This window comes from Nerophis ophidion, linkage group LG06 (genome assembly GCF_033978795.1).
Source record: "Nerophis ophidion isolate RoL-2023_Sa linkage group LG06, RoL_Noph_v1.0, whole genome shotgun sequence".
NCBI lineage: Eukaryota > Metazoa > Chordata > Actinopteri > Syngnathiformes > Syngnathidae > Nerophis > Nerophis ophidion.
In genome coordinates this window covers 20,509,669-20,525,417 of record NC_084616.1, presented here as the reverse complement: position 1 = coordinate 20,525,417, position 15,749 = coordinate 20,509,669, and the positions used below count along the sequence as shown (strand labels likewise).

Genomic DNA, 15,749 nt, shown 5'->3' with positions numbered 1-15,749 from the left:
GAAGTAGAAGTAGATTCAATCTTGTGTTTATATAGTGTCTGCAGTGCCGTTGGGCCTCAATAATAGATGGAAATCTATTAAAATATATGTATATATACATATGTCTTAATTGGATTATCCAGAAAATAGTGCTCGATACCGTGGTAGAGCGCAATATCTATGTGTGAGAAAAATCACAAGACTACTTCGTCCCTACAGAACTGTTTCATGAGGGGTTCATGATTTTCCCACACATGTATATATAGATATATATGTAACTATGTGTGATACAAACAACAACATGTAACAACAACAACAAAGCCGTCGCTAAAGTGGTCCACCATTGTGTTCCGGGCTGACGGTAATCCAACCAACAATCCTTTGGGGGACTAAGTTGTGGTTCTGTAGAGAGTCAAGTTGTAAAAGTGCCAAACATCTCGTGGCCACAGCCTCCAAAATCTCAAAAGTGGAGGTTTTGTTTTGCACAAGACGGACACTTTGATCTTTCTTATTCATTTTAAAGAGGACTCCTTGTGTTCTTTGAGTCGCTCAAAAGCCAACTTAAAAAGACTTGACCAAAATCCAAGTGCAGTGAGGGCCACTAAGGGCCGCACACTGAAAATTTCAAATTATGTGGGGCCATTTTTGATATTTGTCAAAAAACCAGTACAATGTAATATACATTTTTAACCTTTAGAGCAGGAGTGTCAAACTCAAATACAATTGAACAAAGCCACGGGCCAAGATTGAACAAATTAAACTTTTAACGGGGACCCAAACAAGTTTTGCATTAAATATTGAACAAGCACGGCTCATATAACTTTATAGTGACATGAAAAATCGAGTTTCCAATAATAATAATAATAATAATATGTTAATAAAATATCCATGGCATACCAAATGAAATTTCAATAAAAATTGAATGCCTATTTTCTATTTGCAGCCTTCTGAGGTAAATATCAAAATAAACTTTTTCCACAGGCTAATAATACATTTGAAAATAAAAAACATTCAAGCCTTGAACTAGCAAGAGAAAGTGCATGAATAAAACGTTAATTATTGCTCTATTTCTACAGGCGAATAAATTTTAAAAGTTGAAAAAAAAGTATCACTTTCAATACTTAAATTTCGAGGTCAACTCCAGATCCATCTGTCGATATAAAGTTTGATACAAACATTTTTGATTAAATTTTTTGTTTGATGTCCTTTTTATGAAATAAAATCAGTTTGTTTTTATGGCAAACACACTAAATATGCAACATTTTATCTGATGTTAAGTGATCGGAGCCTTAAATATTTAAATAATTCATAACAACATTGATTTTGATTCTTTTTGTTTTATTACTATTAATTTTTTTTTAACAAGGACAGTTTGGAAAAAAACACACACTAAAATCCTCATGGATCCAAAAGGATAACACTCATAAAAGTGTTAAAAATAAGTCATACATTTAACGCTTAAATTTCTTTCGCAACTTCCAATCCATCTGTCTCGGTGATGATCTTTTGTCTTTTCTTAACCTCTTAAGGCCCAAACTGTTTGTTTACATGCTTTTTTTGTATTCATCTTTGTTATTTCGGCTTACTGGACCCTAATTAGAATAATAACTAAAAATATGTTTTTGATATTATGTACTTTGTCCATACGTACACAAAGGTGTACTTCATGTGTAGTGACATGCTAATTTTATTTTTACACCTTTTTCCCCCAAATTCCATTGTATGTTATACTCTTCTGACACCACCAGATGGCAGTATAAGTGTCCACATAAGTGGCCATAAGACCCCAATTCAGTAGTGTACACAATTTTGGAAATAAGAGCTAAAAGGTGCTGACCCCGCATGTGGCCACTAAGGCCTTTAGAATGTGTTATGCCCTTTTTTTTTTTAAGACGACATCTTTTTATGAAAACAAAAACAAAATATGCAACATTTTCCCCAACAAAATGTTCAAAATGGAACATTGGATTTTTTGATGTAAAGTATTTGGATCTTTGAATAGGTCAATAATTCATAACAACATTGATTTTAGTTTGTTATTATTTTTTGAAGAATGGCAGTTTAAAAAAGAAACACGCTAAAATTCTCAGGTACCCATAAGGGTCCCACTCATAAAAGTCTTAAAAATTATTTACACATTTTTATTTTTGTACTTTCAACACTTAAATTTCGATATCAACGTCAGACCTGTCGATTATACGTTTTTGATTCATTTTTTAAAATGTTTTTTTGTGCTATATTTGTCAGACAAAACTAAGTTTTTTATGTACAAACCCCGTTTCCATTTGAGTTGGGAAATTGAGTTAGATGTAAATATAAACGGAATACAATGATATGCAAATCATTTTCAACCCATATTCAGTTGAATATGCTACAAAGACAGCATATTTGATGTTCAAACTAATAAAAAATGTTTTGTTTGCAAATAATCATTAACTTTAGAATTTAATGCCAGCAACACGTGACAAAGAAGTTGGGAAAGGTGGCAATAAATACTGATAAAGTTGAGGAATGCTCATCAAACACTTATTTGGAACATCCCACGGGTGTGCAGGCTAATTGGGAACAGGTGGGTGCCATGATTGGGTATAAAAGCAGCTTCATTGAAATGCTAAGTAATTCACAAACAAGGATCGGGTGAGGGTCACCAATTTGTAAGCAAATTGTCGAACAGTTTTAGAACAACATTTCTCAACAAGCTATTGCAAGGAATTTAGGGATTTCACCATCTACGGTCCGTAAAATCATCAAAAGGTTCAGAAAATCTGGAGAAATAACTGTACATAAGCAATGATAATACGGACCTTTGATCCCTCAGGCGGTACTGCATCAGAAACCGACATCAGTGTGTAAAGGATATCACCACATGGGCACAGGTACACTTCATAAAACCACTGTCAGTAACTACAGTTGGTCGCTACATCTGTAAGTGCAAGTTAAAACTCTACTAAGCAAAGCAAAACCCATTTATCAACAATACCCAGAAACACCGCCATATTCGCTGGGCCCGAGATCATCTATGATGGACTGATGCAAAGTGGAAAAGTGTTCTGTGGTCTGACGAGTCCACATTTCATATTATATTTGGAAACTGTGGAAGTGGTGTCCTCCCGAACAAAGAGGAAAATAACTATCCGGATTGTGATAGGCGCAAAGTTTGAAAGCCAGCATCTGTGATGGTAGGGGGGTGTATTAGTGCCCAAGGCATGGGTAACTTACACATCTGTGAAGGCACCATTAATGCTGATTGGTCCATACAGGTTTTGGAGCAACATACAGTATGTTGTCATCCAAGCAACGTTATCATGGACGCCCCTGCTTATTTGAGTAAGACAATGCCAAGCCACGTGTTACAACAGAGTGGCTTTGTGGTAAAAGAGTACGGGTACTTTCCTGGCCCGCCTGCAGTCCAGACCTGTCTCCCATCGAAAATGTGTGGCGCATTATGAAGCGTAAAATACGACAGCGGAGACCCCGGACCGTTGAACGACTGAAGCGCTACATAAAACCGGAATGGGAAAGAATTCCACTTTCAAAGCTTCAACAATTAGTTTCCTCAGTTCCCAAACTTTTATTGAATGATGTTAAAAGAAAAGGTGATGTAACACAGTGGTGAACACGCCTTTTCCCAACTACTTTGGTACGTGTTGCAGCCATGAAATTATAAGTTAATGATTATTTGCAAAAAAAAACTAAAGTTTATGAGTTTGAACATCAAATATCTTGTCTTTGTAGTGCATTCAACTGAATATGGGTTGAAAATGATTTGTATTCCGTTTATATTTACATCTAACACAATTTCCCAACTCATATGGAAACGGGGTTTGTAATATTATTTTAGAATGGGCCCCAGGTCCGCACTTTGCACACCCCTGGGTTAGCCCAATAATGGATTCCTGACCTCACGGAGGAGGTATTTAAAGGGAGGTCCACTTAAGGGTCCTGTGTGGACATCTGGAAGAAAGTGGGGTTTGTACCAGACTGAGAGCCCGGGCGTAGTTTCTATAGGGTCTGGACTCTGGGTGGAGGCCCCACACAAATCCTTCAGGTGGCTGAAGCGCCTCTTTGCAATGATGTCACATCTTTCACATCGTCCTGACGACCCACTGATGTGAAGTCGGAGAGACAGCTGCACCCCTCCCACCTTCTACTCACACCGCCCTGCGTTCTCCCCAGAGATGACGCTGGCTTCCTGCCACTCCTCACCGGCTCAAACACTTGGCGAGCAAACAGGCTGAATGTTTGCAGAACACGCGGGGAGTCTTTTTCTGAAACCACGAGGAAATCCCCCACGATGGACGCCATGTCTGTTTACATAAAACTCGGGGCACGTTTACGACCCTCAGCGAAAGAGGTGAAAAGGAGCGCTTGATTTGCTCACCCTAACCCACCCACAGCACAGTACATGGAATCTCACCTCTTTGGAGAGTTTTTTTTTTTTACAAATTCGGAGCTACATATTGCGCTCTAATCCAATCAAGACATATGTATATATATATATATATATATATATATATATATATATATATATATATATATATGTAGATATATATATATATATATATATATATATATATATATATATATATATATATATGTATATATGTATATATATATATATATATATATATACATATACTGTATAGTGTGCGTGTATGATTTTGTGTATATGTGCTTTGTTTAGTCCTGTTGCAGTGGACCCTGTACAGTTTTTCCCACTGGTGCAGAGGATTTGAGTGAAGTGCACTTTACCATCACGGCAGTATTTATTGTTTCTATTCCGCACGCAGACCTCCGTGTTGCGTCATGCCTTCTACTTATGGTGTGCGGTGCGCCACGTCAAACAACAATAAGTCACATGATGATCCGCAGCTTCCTTCCCTTTTCCCTCCACACCCTTTATAGACCAACTTGTAGTTTACATGAAACGACATGAGAAAAAGGCATTTTTTTTTATTTTTTTTTTAAGGTATTGAAATATTTACATTTAGAAATGGGTCAGAAGTTGTACCGTTTCTCAAACTGTGGTACGCGGGCTCCACCTGCTGGTACACCAAAGAAGTCTATGACTATGCACTGTAGTTGTTGACGACGTTTGTGCATTGTATGGCCACAAATATTCAACGCACCTGTTTGTAATGAATACATAGGCCTACTACGCTACTGTATTATAATGTTGGTCATTATGGTGGTACTTGGAGAGCCAAGTGCTTTCTGCGGTGCTAAGTGGGGGAAAAAAAGTTTGAGAACCACTACTATAAACAGTCTCTCCAGAATTATGCAGACTTTTTTTTTTTTTTTGCCTCAATTACCTCAATTCAAGTCAGCTTTTCCAGAAGGTTATGGCATTAATTGCAATGTTGTGAGGCCATATATATACATATATATATATATAAAATGTAGTAACATTCATAATAACATGTAATATATACACAATGTAAGTATATATGTAATGTAGTAACATTTATAATAACATGTAATATATACATGATGCAAGTATATATTTATATATGTATAATTTAGTAAAATTCATAATAACATGTAATATATACATGATGTAAGTATATAAGAAATGTAGTAACATTCATAATAACATGTAATATATGCATGTTGTAAGTATATAAGAAATGTAGTAACATTCATAATAACATGTAATATATACATTTTGTAAGTATATAAGTAATGTAGTAACATTCATAATAACATGTAATATATACATGATGTAAGTATATTTATAATATAGTAACATTCACAATAACATGTAATATATACATGTTGTAAGTATATATACAATGTAGTAACATTCATAATAACATGTAATATATACATGATGTAAGTATATAAGTAATGTAGTAACTGTCAGACAAGGACTTGGACTTGGATTGTTTCTTCGATGCAGAGAATATTTAGGACGAGACAGGCATGAACGTAAGTAAATATTTATTGATATTCAAAGAAAACCTTCACAAAAAAGCAAACAAAGGGCGCGCACAAGGACGGAGAACAAATACTTGGTTACATAAACAAATGACTAGAAAAAAGGCTGTAAACTAAAAACGTGAAACAAAAACACTTGCGCTGTGGCATGAATAACAAACCAAAAACTTGCACTGAGGCATAAATACAAAACTTACGTGGCGTGGTCAAAAAACGAACAGCAAGGCATGAAGGTAGGTACATGGAGATGTGGGTAAAGTGGGTAGGTAAGTACATCGGTAGGTAAGGTAAAGTTGCCAGACTGAACTATCAGGCAACTGTGGCTTAAATACTAGCAGTGATCATTGCAAACAGGTGTGAGGGCTGAGGACAGGGGCGTGACTTGAGGGCAAGGTGAAAATGAATGAGTTGGCATGGAGACAAAAACAAGTGCAAAACAGAACTGAGTGTCCAAAAAACAAAACATATCATGACCAAAAAAAAACATGATCCAAAGGCGTGACAGTAACATACATAATAAAATTTAATATACACATGATGTAAGTATACGTGTGTAATGTAGTAACATTCATAAAAACATGTAATTTATACATGATTTAAGTATATATGTAATGTAGTAACATTCATAATAACATGTATTATATACTTGATGTAAGTATATATGTAATGTAGTAACATTCATAATAACATGTATTATATACTTGATGTAAGTATATATGTAATGTAGTAACATTCATAATAACATGTAATATATACATTATGCATGTATCATAAAACAAATACTGCATTGATGTTTTACTCATTTTATAGCACACAGACTCAAAAGCAGACACTAGATGGCAGTAAAAGCACATACTCAGAGCTCGTTGTGAAAGTACTGGACTGTTTTCATCCATTATAGCTAATAACAGTGACGATTAATTATAATTACAGAAAGAAATATGTAAATGAGACGATAAGAGATTATCATCACACTTCAACATCTCTAACCAGTAACTGCTGCCTGTTTGCTCGGTCGGCATTGCAAACGTAAATATGTTCCTGTTTCTTTTACCCTGGATAAAATAAATGTTCAATAAATATAGAAATACATGTCAATTTGCAAGCAAATGTTTGTATACTACATTACCCAGAAGGCTTAGGGGTATAGACAGGAACAGGAGGTAGGTACAACGATTGTGTTTTGATCAATGAATATTGGCAAAACAACATTTTCAATTAGTTGACGAGAAAATATTTGTGGGATTTTTGTCAACATCGACAGACTTTTTCTATCGATCCATGAGATATAAATTGAGGCAATGAACAAGTAAATAATGACAGTTTAAAAGTAAATTAAAAATAATTAAAAAACTGCCCACATGGCATATGTTTGTTATTAGCGTCAGCATTGCAATGTTTTTCATTACTTTTCACCTGTTTGCTCTTTTATTCCACTTTTTTATGGTTTTTAAAAAAGTATTTTTAAAATGTGCCCCAGACCGTTAAAAAAATTGCTTCAGGCCGCAAATGGTCACCAGGCCGCACTTTAATGTTCCTTGTCATTGTGTCCTTTTGCAGATGGTGTGATGGGCCAAGATGATCTGGTTACAGAAGCACCTGCAGAGGATCCAGCTGATGATGGTGGGTGTCCACCTGGTCAATTTACTGTCTGCCTCGATGATCCAGATTATGATGGTGGGTGTCCACCTGGTCACTTTACTGTCCGCCTCGATGACAGCTCATTTTGGGTTGAAAGATAAACAACAGCAGGTTGGAAAGGTAAACAAAAGCAGGTTAGAAAGGTAAACAACAGAAGACTACAAAGGTAAACAACAGCAGGTTAGAAGGTAAACAATAGCATGTTAAAAAGGTTAACAACAGCAGGCTAGGAAGGTAAACAACAGAAGACTACAAAGGTAAACAAAAGCAGCTTAAAATGGTAAACAACAGAAGGTTAAATATGTAAACAACAGCCGGTTAAAAATGTAAACAACAGCAGGTTAAAATGGTAAACAACAGAAGGTTAAATGTGTAAACAACAGCCGGTATAAAATGTAAACAACAGCAGGTTAAAAAGGTAAACAACAGCATGTTAAAAAGGTAAACAACAGCAGGCTAGGAAGGTAAACAACAGCAGGTTAGAAAGGTAAACAACATCAGTTTAAAGTGGTAAACAACAGAAGGTTAAATATGTAAACAACAGCCGATTAAAAATGTAAACAACAGCAGGTTAAAAAGGTAAACAACGGCAGTGTAGAAAAGTGAACAACAGCATGTTAAAAAGGTAAACAACAGCAGGCCAGGAAGATAAACAACAGCGTGTTGAAAAGGTAAACAACAGCAGGCTAGAAAGGTCAACAATAGCAGGTTAGAAAGGTAAACAACAGCAGGCTAGGGGGTAAACAACAGCATGTTAAAAAGGTAAACAATAGCATGTTAAAAAGTTAAACAACGGCAGGTTAAAAAGGTAAATAACAGCAGGCTAAGAAGGTAAACAACAGCAGGCTAGAAAGGTAAACAAAAGCAGCTTAAAATGGTAAACAACAGAAGGTTAAAAGTGTAAACAACAGCCGGTTAAAAATGTAAACAACAGCAGGTTAAAAAGGTAAACAACAGCAGGTTAAAAAGGTAAACAACCACAGGCTAGGAAGGTAAACAACAGCAGGATAAGAAGGTAAACAACAGCAGGTTACAAAGGTAAACAACAGCAGCTTAAAGTGGTAAACAACAGCAGGTTTAAAAAGGTAAACAACGGCAGGCTAAAAAGGTCAACAATAGCAGGTTAGAAAGGTAAATAACAGCAGGCTAGAAGGTAAACAACAGCAGGTTAGAAAGGTAAACAATAGCATGTTAAAAAGTTAAACAACGGCAGGTTAAAAAGGTAAATAACAGCAGGCTAAGAAGGTAAACAACAGCAGGCTAGAAAGGTAAACAAAAGCAGCTTAAAATGGTAAACAACAGAAGGTTAAAAGTGTAAACAACAGCCGGTTAAAAATGTAAACAACAGCAGGTTAAAAAGGTAAACAACAGCAGGTTAAAAAGGTAAACAACCACAGGCTAGGAAGGTAAACAACAGCAGGATAAGAAGGTAAACAACAGCAGGTTACAAAGGTAAACAACAGCAGCTTAAAGTGGTAAACAACAGCAGGTTTAAAAAGGTAAACAACGGCAGGCTAAAAAGGTCATCAAAAGCAGGCTAGGAAGGTAAACAACGGCAGGCTAAAAAGGTAAACAAAAGCAGGCTAGGAAGGTAAACAACAGGAGCTTGAAGTGGTAAACAACAGAAGGTTAAATATGTAAACAACAGCCGGTTAAAAATGTAAACAACAGCAGGTTAAAAAGGTAAACAACCACAGGTTAGAAAGGTGAACAACAGCATGTTAAAAAGGTAATCAACAGCAGACTAGGAAGATAAACAACAGCATGTTAAAAAGGTAAACAACAGCAGGTTAGAAAGGTAACCCATAGCAGGTTGGAAAGGTAAAAACAGCAGGCTAGGAAGATAAAAAACAGCAGGTTAGAAAGGTCAACAATAGCATGTTAAAAAGGTAAACAACATCCGGTTAGAAAGGTAAATAACAGCAGGCCAGAAAGGTAGACAACAGCAGGTTAGAAAGGTAAACAATAGCATGTTAAAACGTTTAACAACAGCTGGTTATAAAGGTAAATAACAGCAGGCTAGGAAGGTAAACAACAGCAGGCTAGAAAGGTAAACAAAAGCAGCTTAAAGTGGTAAACAACAGAAGGTTAAATATGTAAACAACAGCCGGTTAAAAATGTAAACAACAGCAGGTTAAAAAGGTAAACAACGGCAGGTTGGAAAGGTGAACAACAGCATATTAAAAAAGGAAACAACAGCAGGCTAGGAAGATAAACAACAGCATGTTAAAAAGGTACACAACAGCAGGCTAGAAAGGTAAACAATAGCAGGTTAGAAAGGTAAACAACAGCAGGCTAGGAAGGTAAACAACAGCAGGTTAGAAAGGTAAACAATAGCATGTTAAAAAGGTAAACAACATCAGGTTGGAAAGGTAAATAACAGCAGGCTAGAAAGGTAAACAACAGCAGGTTAGAAAGGTAAACAATAGCATGTTAAAAAGGTGAACAACTTTAGGTTAGAAATGTAAATAACAGCAGGCTAGGAAGGTAAACAACAGCAGGTTAGAAAGGTAAACAACATCAGCTTGAAGTGGTAAACAACAGAAGGTTAAATATGTAAACAACAGCCGGTTAAAAATGTAAACAACAGCAGGTTAAAAAGGTAAACAAAAGCATGTTAAAAAGGTAAACAACAGCAGGGTAGGAAGGTAAACAACAGCAGGTTAGTAAGGTATACAACAGCAGGTTAAAGTGGTAAACAACAGAAGGTTGAATATGTAAACAACAGCCGGTTAAAAATGTAAACAACAGCAGGTTAAAAAGGTCAACAATAGCAGTGTAGAAAGGTGAACAACAGCATGTTAAAAATGTAAACAACAGCAGGCCAGGAAGATAAACAACAGCATGTTGAAAAGGTAAACAACAGCAGGCTAGAAAGGTAAACAATAGCAGGTTATAAAGGTAAACAACAGCAGGCTAGGAAGGTAAACAAGAGCAGGTTAGAAAGGTAAACAATAGCATGTTAAAAAGGTAAACAACATCAGGTTGGAAAGGTAAATAACAGCAGGCTAGAAAGGTAAACAACATCAGGTTAGAAAGGTAAACAATATAATGTTAAAAAGGTAAACAACATCTGGTTAGAAAGGTAAATAACAGCAGGCTAGGAAGGTAAACAACAGCAGCTTAAAGTGGTAAACAACAGAAGGTTAAATACGTAAACAACAGCCGGTTGAAAATGTAAACAACACCAGGTTAAAAAGGTAAACAACGGCAGGTTAGAAAGATGAACAACAGCATGTTAAAAAGGTAAACAACAGCAGGCTAGGAAGATAAACAACAGCATGTTAAAAAGGTAAAAATCAGCAGGCTAGAAAGGTAAACAATAGCAGGTTAGAAAGGTAAACAACAGCGGTCTAGGAAGGTAAACAACAGCAGGTTAGAAAGGTAAACAATAGCATGTTAAAAAGGTAAACAACATCAGGTTAGAAAGGTAAACAACAGCAGTCTAGGAAGGTAAACAACAGCAGGTTATAAAGGTAAACCATAGCATGTTAAAAAGTTTAACAACAGCAGGCTAGCAAGGTAAACAATAGCAGGTTAGAAAGGTACACAACAGCAGGTTAAAAAGGTACACAACAGCAGGTTGAAAAGGTAAACAACAGAGGTTGGAAAGGTCAACAACAGCTGGTTAAAAAGTTGAACGACATAAGGCTAGAAAGGTAAACATCAATAAGTTAAAAAGGTAAACGACAGAAGTTTAAAAATGTAAACAGCTGCCGGTTAAAAATGTAAACAACAGCAGGTTAAACAGGTCAACAACAGCAGGTTAGAAAAGTAAAAAAAACAGCGGGTTGGAAAGCTAAACATCAGCAGGTTGAAAATGTAAATATCAGCAGATTGAAAAGTTACAAACAACAGCAAGTTAAAAAGTTGAACGACAGCAGGTTAGAAAGGTACGCATCAACAGGTTATAAAGGTAAACAACAGCAGGTTAGAAATGTAAACAACAGCAGGTAAAAAAGGTAACAACGGCAGGTTACAAAGGTAAACAACAGTGGGTTAAAAAGGTTAAAAACAGCAGGTGAAAAAGGTAAACAACAGTAGGTTAAAAATGTAAACAACGGTAGGTTAAAAGGTAAGTTAGAAAGGTAAACAATAACAGGTTAGAAATGTACACAACGGCAGGTTGAAGAGGTAAACAACTGCAGGTTAGAAAGGTAAAGAATAGCAGGTTAAAAAGGTTAAAAACAGCAGGTTAAAAAGGTAAACAACAGCAGGTTAAAAAGGTAAACAACAGGATGTTAGGAAGGTTAACAACAGCAGGTTACAAAGGTCAACAATAGCAGGTTACAAAGGCAAATAACAGCAGGTTACAAAGGTAAACAACGGCAGAATAGAAAGATAAACAACAGCAGGTAAAAACAGTAGATTAGAAAGGTAAACAACAGTGGGTTAGAAAGGTTAAAAACAGCAGGTGAAAAAGGTAAACAACAGCAGGTTGAAAATGTAAACAACAGCAGGTTAAAAAGGTAAGTTAGAAAGATAAACAACAGCAGGTTAGAAATCTACACAACAGCAGCAGGAAAAGGTAAACCACAGCCGGTTGGAAAGGTAAACAACAGCAGGTTAAAAAAGTAAACAACAGGATATTAGGAAGGTAAACAACAGTCGGTTACAAAGGTCAACAAAAGCAAGTTACAAAGGTAAATAACAGCAGGTTAGAAAGGTAAACAACAGCAGATTAAAAAGTTTAAAACAACAGCTGGTTCGAAAGGTAAACAACAGCAAAATAGAAAGATAAACAACAGCTGGTTAAAAAGTTGAACGACAGCAGGTTAGAAAGGTAAGCATCAACAGGTTAGAAAGGTAAACAACAGCAGGTTAAAAAAGTAAACAACATCAGGTTAAAAATGTAAAGAACAGCAGGTTGGAAAGTAAACAACGGCAGGTTAAAAAGGGGAAACAACAGCTGGTTAAAAAGTAAACAACATCAGGTTGAAAATGTAAACAACAACGGGTTTAGAAAATAAACAATAGCAGTTTGAAAAGGTAAAAAACAGAATGTTAAAAACGTAAACAACAGTAGGTTGAAATGGTAAACAACAGCCGTTTACAAAGGTAAACAACAGCGGGAAAGAAGGGTAAACAGCAGGTGAAAAAGGTTAAAAACAGCAGGTTAAAAAGGTAAACAACAGCAGGTTAAAAAGGTAAACATCAGCAGGTTAAAACTGTCAATAGCTGCAGGTTAAGAAGTAAACAGTAGCAGATTAGAAAGGTAAACAAAAGCAGGTTAAAAATGTACACAACAGCAGGTCAAAAAGGTAAACAACGGCATGTTAGAAAGGTAAACAACAGCAGGTTAAAAAGGTAAACAACAGCAGGTTAAAAAGGTAAACAATGGCAGGTTGGAAAAGTAAACAGCAGCAGATTATTTTGTCGGTTCTGAATGCACAATAAGCGCTATAAACATTGTTAACTTGTTACAAAATATGATGTCTAATATGAATTACTATGTCATATTTTTTCATTTCTACGATTATTATTTCCAATTGAATTTTTGAATCATATTCATGTACATTTTAGTTCTCTTGAGATGACTTTTTGGCAGGCACTATATTGTCATGTAGGGATTATATCAGACACCAAATAAATCTAACAGTACTTATAGCACTATAGTATGTACTTATAGCACTATAGTATGTACTTATAGCACTATAGCATGTACTTATAGCACTATAGCATGTACTTGTAGCAGTATAGCATGTACTTATAGCACTATAGTATGTACTTATAGCACTATAGTATGTACTTATAGCACTATAGCATGTACTTATAGCACTATAGTATGTACTTATAGCACTATAGTATGTACTTATAGCACTATAGCATGTACTTATAGCACTATAGTATGTACTTATAGCACTATAGCATGTACTTATAGCACTATAGCATGTACTTATAGCACTATAACATGTACTTATAGCACTATAGTATGTACTTATAGCACTATAGCATGTACTTATAGCACTATAGCATGTACTTATAGCACTATAGTATGTACTTATAGCACTATAGTATGTACTTATAGCACTATAGCATGTACTTATAGCACTATAGTATGTACTTATAACACTATAGCATGACTAATCTAACACTTACACTGCATTTACAACCTTTAAAAACTCACTTTTTAGCAGACCATCACTTTTTGCCTCAAACTCTTGCCGGGTAAACAAGCGTATTTGTCGCAGACTGCCTGATAGAAAGCACTCAAAAGTAAGGCTCCACTTTTTAAAATGCACTAGCTTGATGCTAATTTACATTGGATCTGCCATACACATGCTGCTGATTAGCATTAGGGATTTTACATAGCGATCTCAACGCCTCCGAACCTGTAAATAAAAACTACGACTAAGGTGCACGTTACGATCAGACGGTGTGCGATTAGTGCACGACTTACAGTGTAAACACTTTGTCGGACTCAACAAAAGACAAGGTTCTGTTAGATTTTTGCGATCAATTTCAAAGCGTATTTAATAATCCTAATCCATAACCTCTTAGTGACTCCTGCTGTCATGGACGCCGACTCGCAGCCCGAAATCACAGATGCTCCGCATTCTGGAGCCTCTCCGGTGACCGATGGAGATTCTGATGCACCCGCGGGGAACACTAGTCCTCCGGCGAGCAGCCCAGATAAGCCCTCGGGGACCACAGCCGGTCCTGGTGCACACGCTGACCAAGGCCCCGTGGTCGTAGAGACGTCCGATTCTTCCAACATCATTAAACCGAAGGTAGCGAATATTTGATACATGCAGAGTATTTATTTTATACACGTCTGATGTCACTTCCTGTCCTGCAGCCCTCGGTGGAGTGTGTCGGCAAGGAGGAGATCGAGGAGAGTCGAGCCGTCAAAGCTGTGGTCGCCACTATTGACTGCGTGAGTGCATACCAACACACAACTGTGACTAACAACTCCAATTTAAAAGTGTAAAAACTTTTGATAGATTTTTTTGTATTTTGTTAGTCTATTGCAAACTCACTTTATTTAGCTCAGGAGCTGGAGGAAAGTCCATTTTGGTCAAATCGTGGCATGATAACTTAAAATTAGAGACAACTTCAGATTTTTTTTCTCTGTCTCACTTTGGCCCAAAAAATTCTGAAAATGTACATTTTTACAAACGATCCTTAAGGCAAAACATTTCAAGTCATAACAAATTTGGTGCCGTTTCAAAACACCGTGAAGTACACAAAGAACTCAAGAGTTTTTTACGACGCCATTAAACTTTAAGCACGTCTTGTTTTGCATTCTCATGTTGGCAGTTCATTAAGGACGCGTTTGGAAAAGCAACCGGTGACTACCGCAACTGCCACAACACATTCATTTGTCCTCAATTAAATATTACAATTATGATATTAACCAGGGGTCCCCTTACAGTAGCCCATAAGGACCAGATGAGTCGCCCGTTGGCCTGTTCTAAAAATAGCTCATATATCAGCACTTACCAGTGAGCTGCCTCTATTTTTTCAATTGTATCTATTTACTAGAAAGCTGGTCTCGCTTTGCTCGACATTTTTAATTCTAAGAGAGACAAAACTCAAATAGAATTTGAAAATCCAAGAAAATATTTTAAAGACTTGGTCTTCACTTCTTTAAATAAATTCATTTATTGTTTTACTTTGCTTCTTATAACTTTCAGAAAGATAATTTTAGAGAAAAAAATACAACCTTGAAAATAATTTTAGGATTTTTAAACACATATATATACCTTTTTACCTTTTAAATTCCTTCTTCATCTTTCCTGACAATTTAAATCAATGTTCAAGTATTTTTTTTTTATTGTAAAGAAGAATAAATATATTTTAATAAAATTTTTCATTTTAGCTTGTGTTTTTTCGACAAAGAATATTTGTGAAATATTTCTTCAAACTTATTATGATTAAAATTCAAAAACATTATTCTGGCAAATCTAGAAAATCTGTAGAATTCAATTTGAATCTTATTTCAAAGTTTTTTGAATTTCTTTTAACATTTTTGTTTTGGGAAATCTCAAAGAAATAATGATTTGTCTTTGTTAGACATATAGCTTTGTCCAATTTGTTATATTTTCTAACAAAGTGCAGTTTGGATTTTTACTTATTTAAAACATGTCATCAAAAATATATATTTTTTGTGAGAAATCATTAATATGATCAGTGTTTCCACAAAGATAAATATCATGAATTATTAATAATAACATAGAGTTTAAGGTAAA

General features: G+C 35.7%; 1 protein-coding gene across 2 annotated transcripts in view; it reads left to right on the top strand.

Annotated features, from left to right (window-relative positions):
* Positions 1-15,749, top strand: part of LOC133554352 (uncharacterized) — a 65,132-nt gene that overhangs the window by 38,211 nt on the left and 11,172 nt on the right. The window contains exons 2-4 of one of the 2 annotated variants that reach the window (XM_061902968.1): positions 7,477-7,593; positions 14,059-14,288; positions 14,357-14,434. In XM_061902968.1, coding sequence (XP_061758952.1) covers positions 7,477-7,593; positions 14,059-14,288; positions 14,357-14,434 — 425 coding nt within the window. The remainder of the gene's footprint in view (positions 1-7,476; positions 7,594-14,058; positions 14,289-14,356; positions 14,435-15,749) is intronic. The other variant, XM_061902969.1, reaches the window with a different exon arrangement.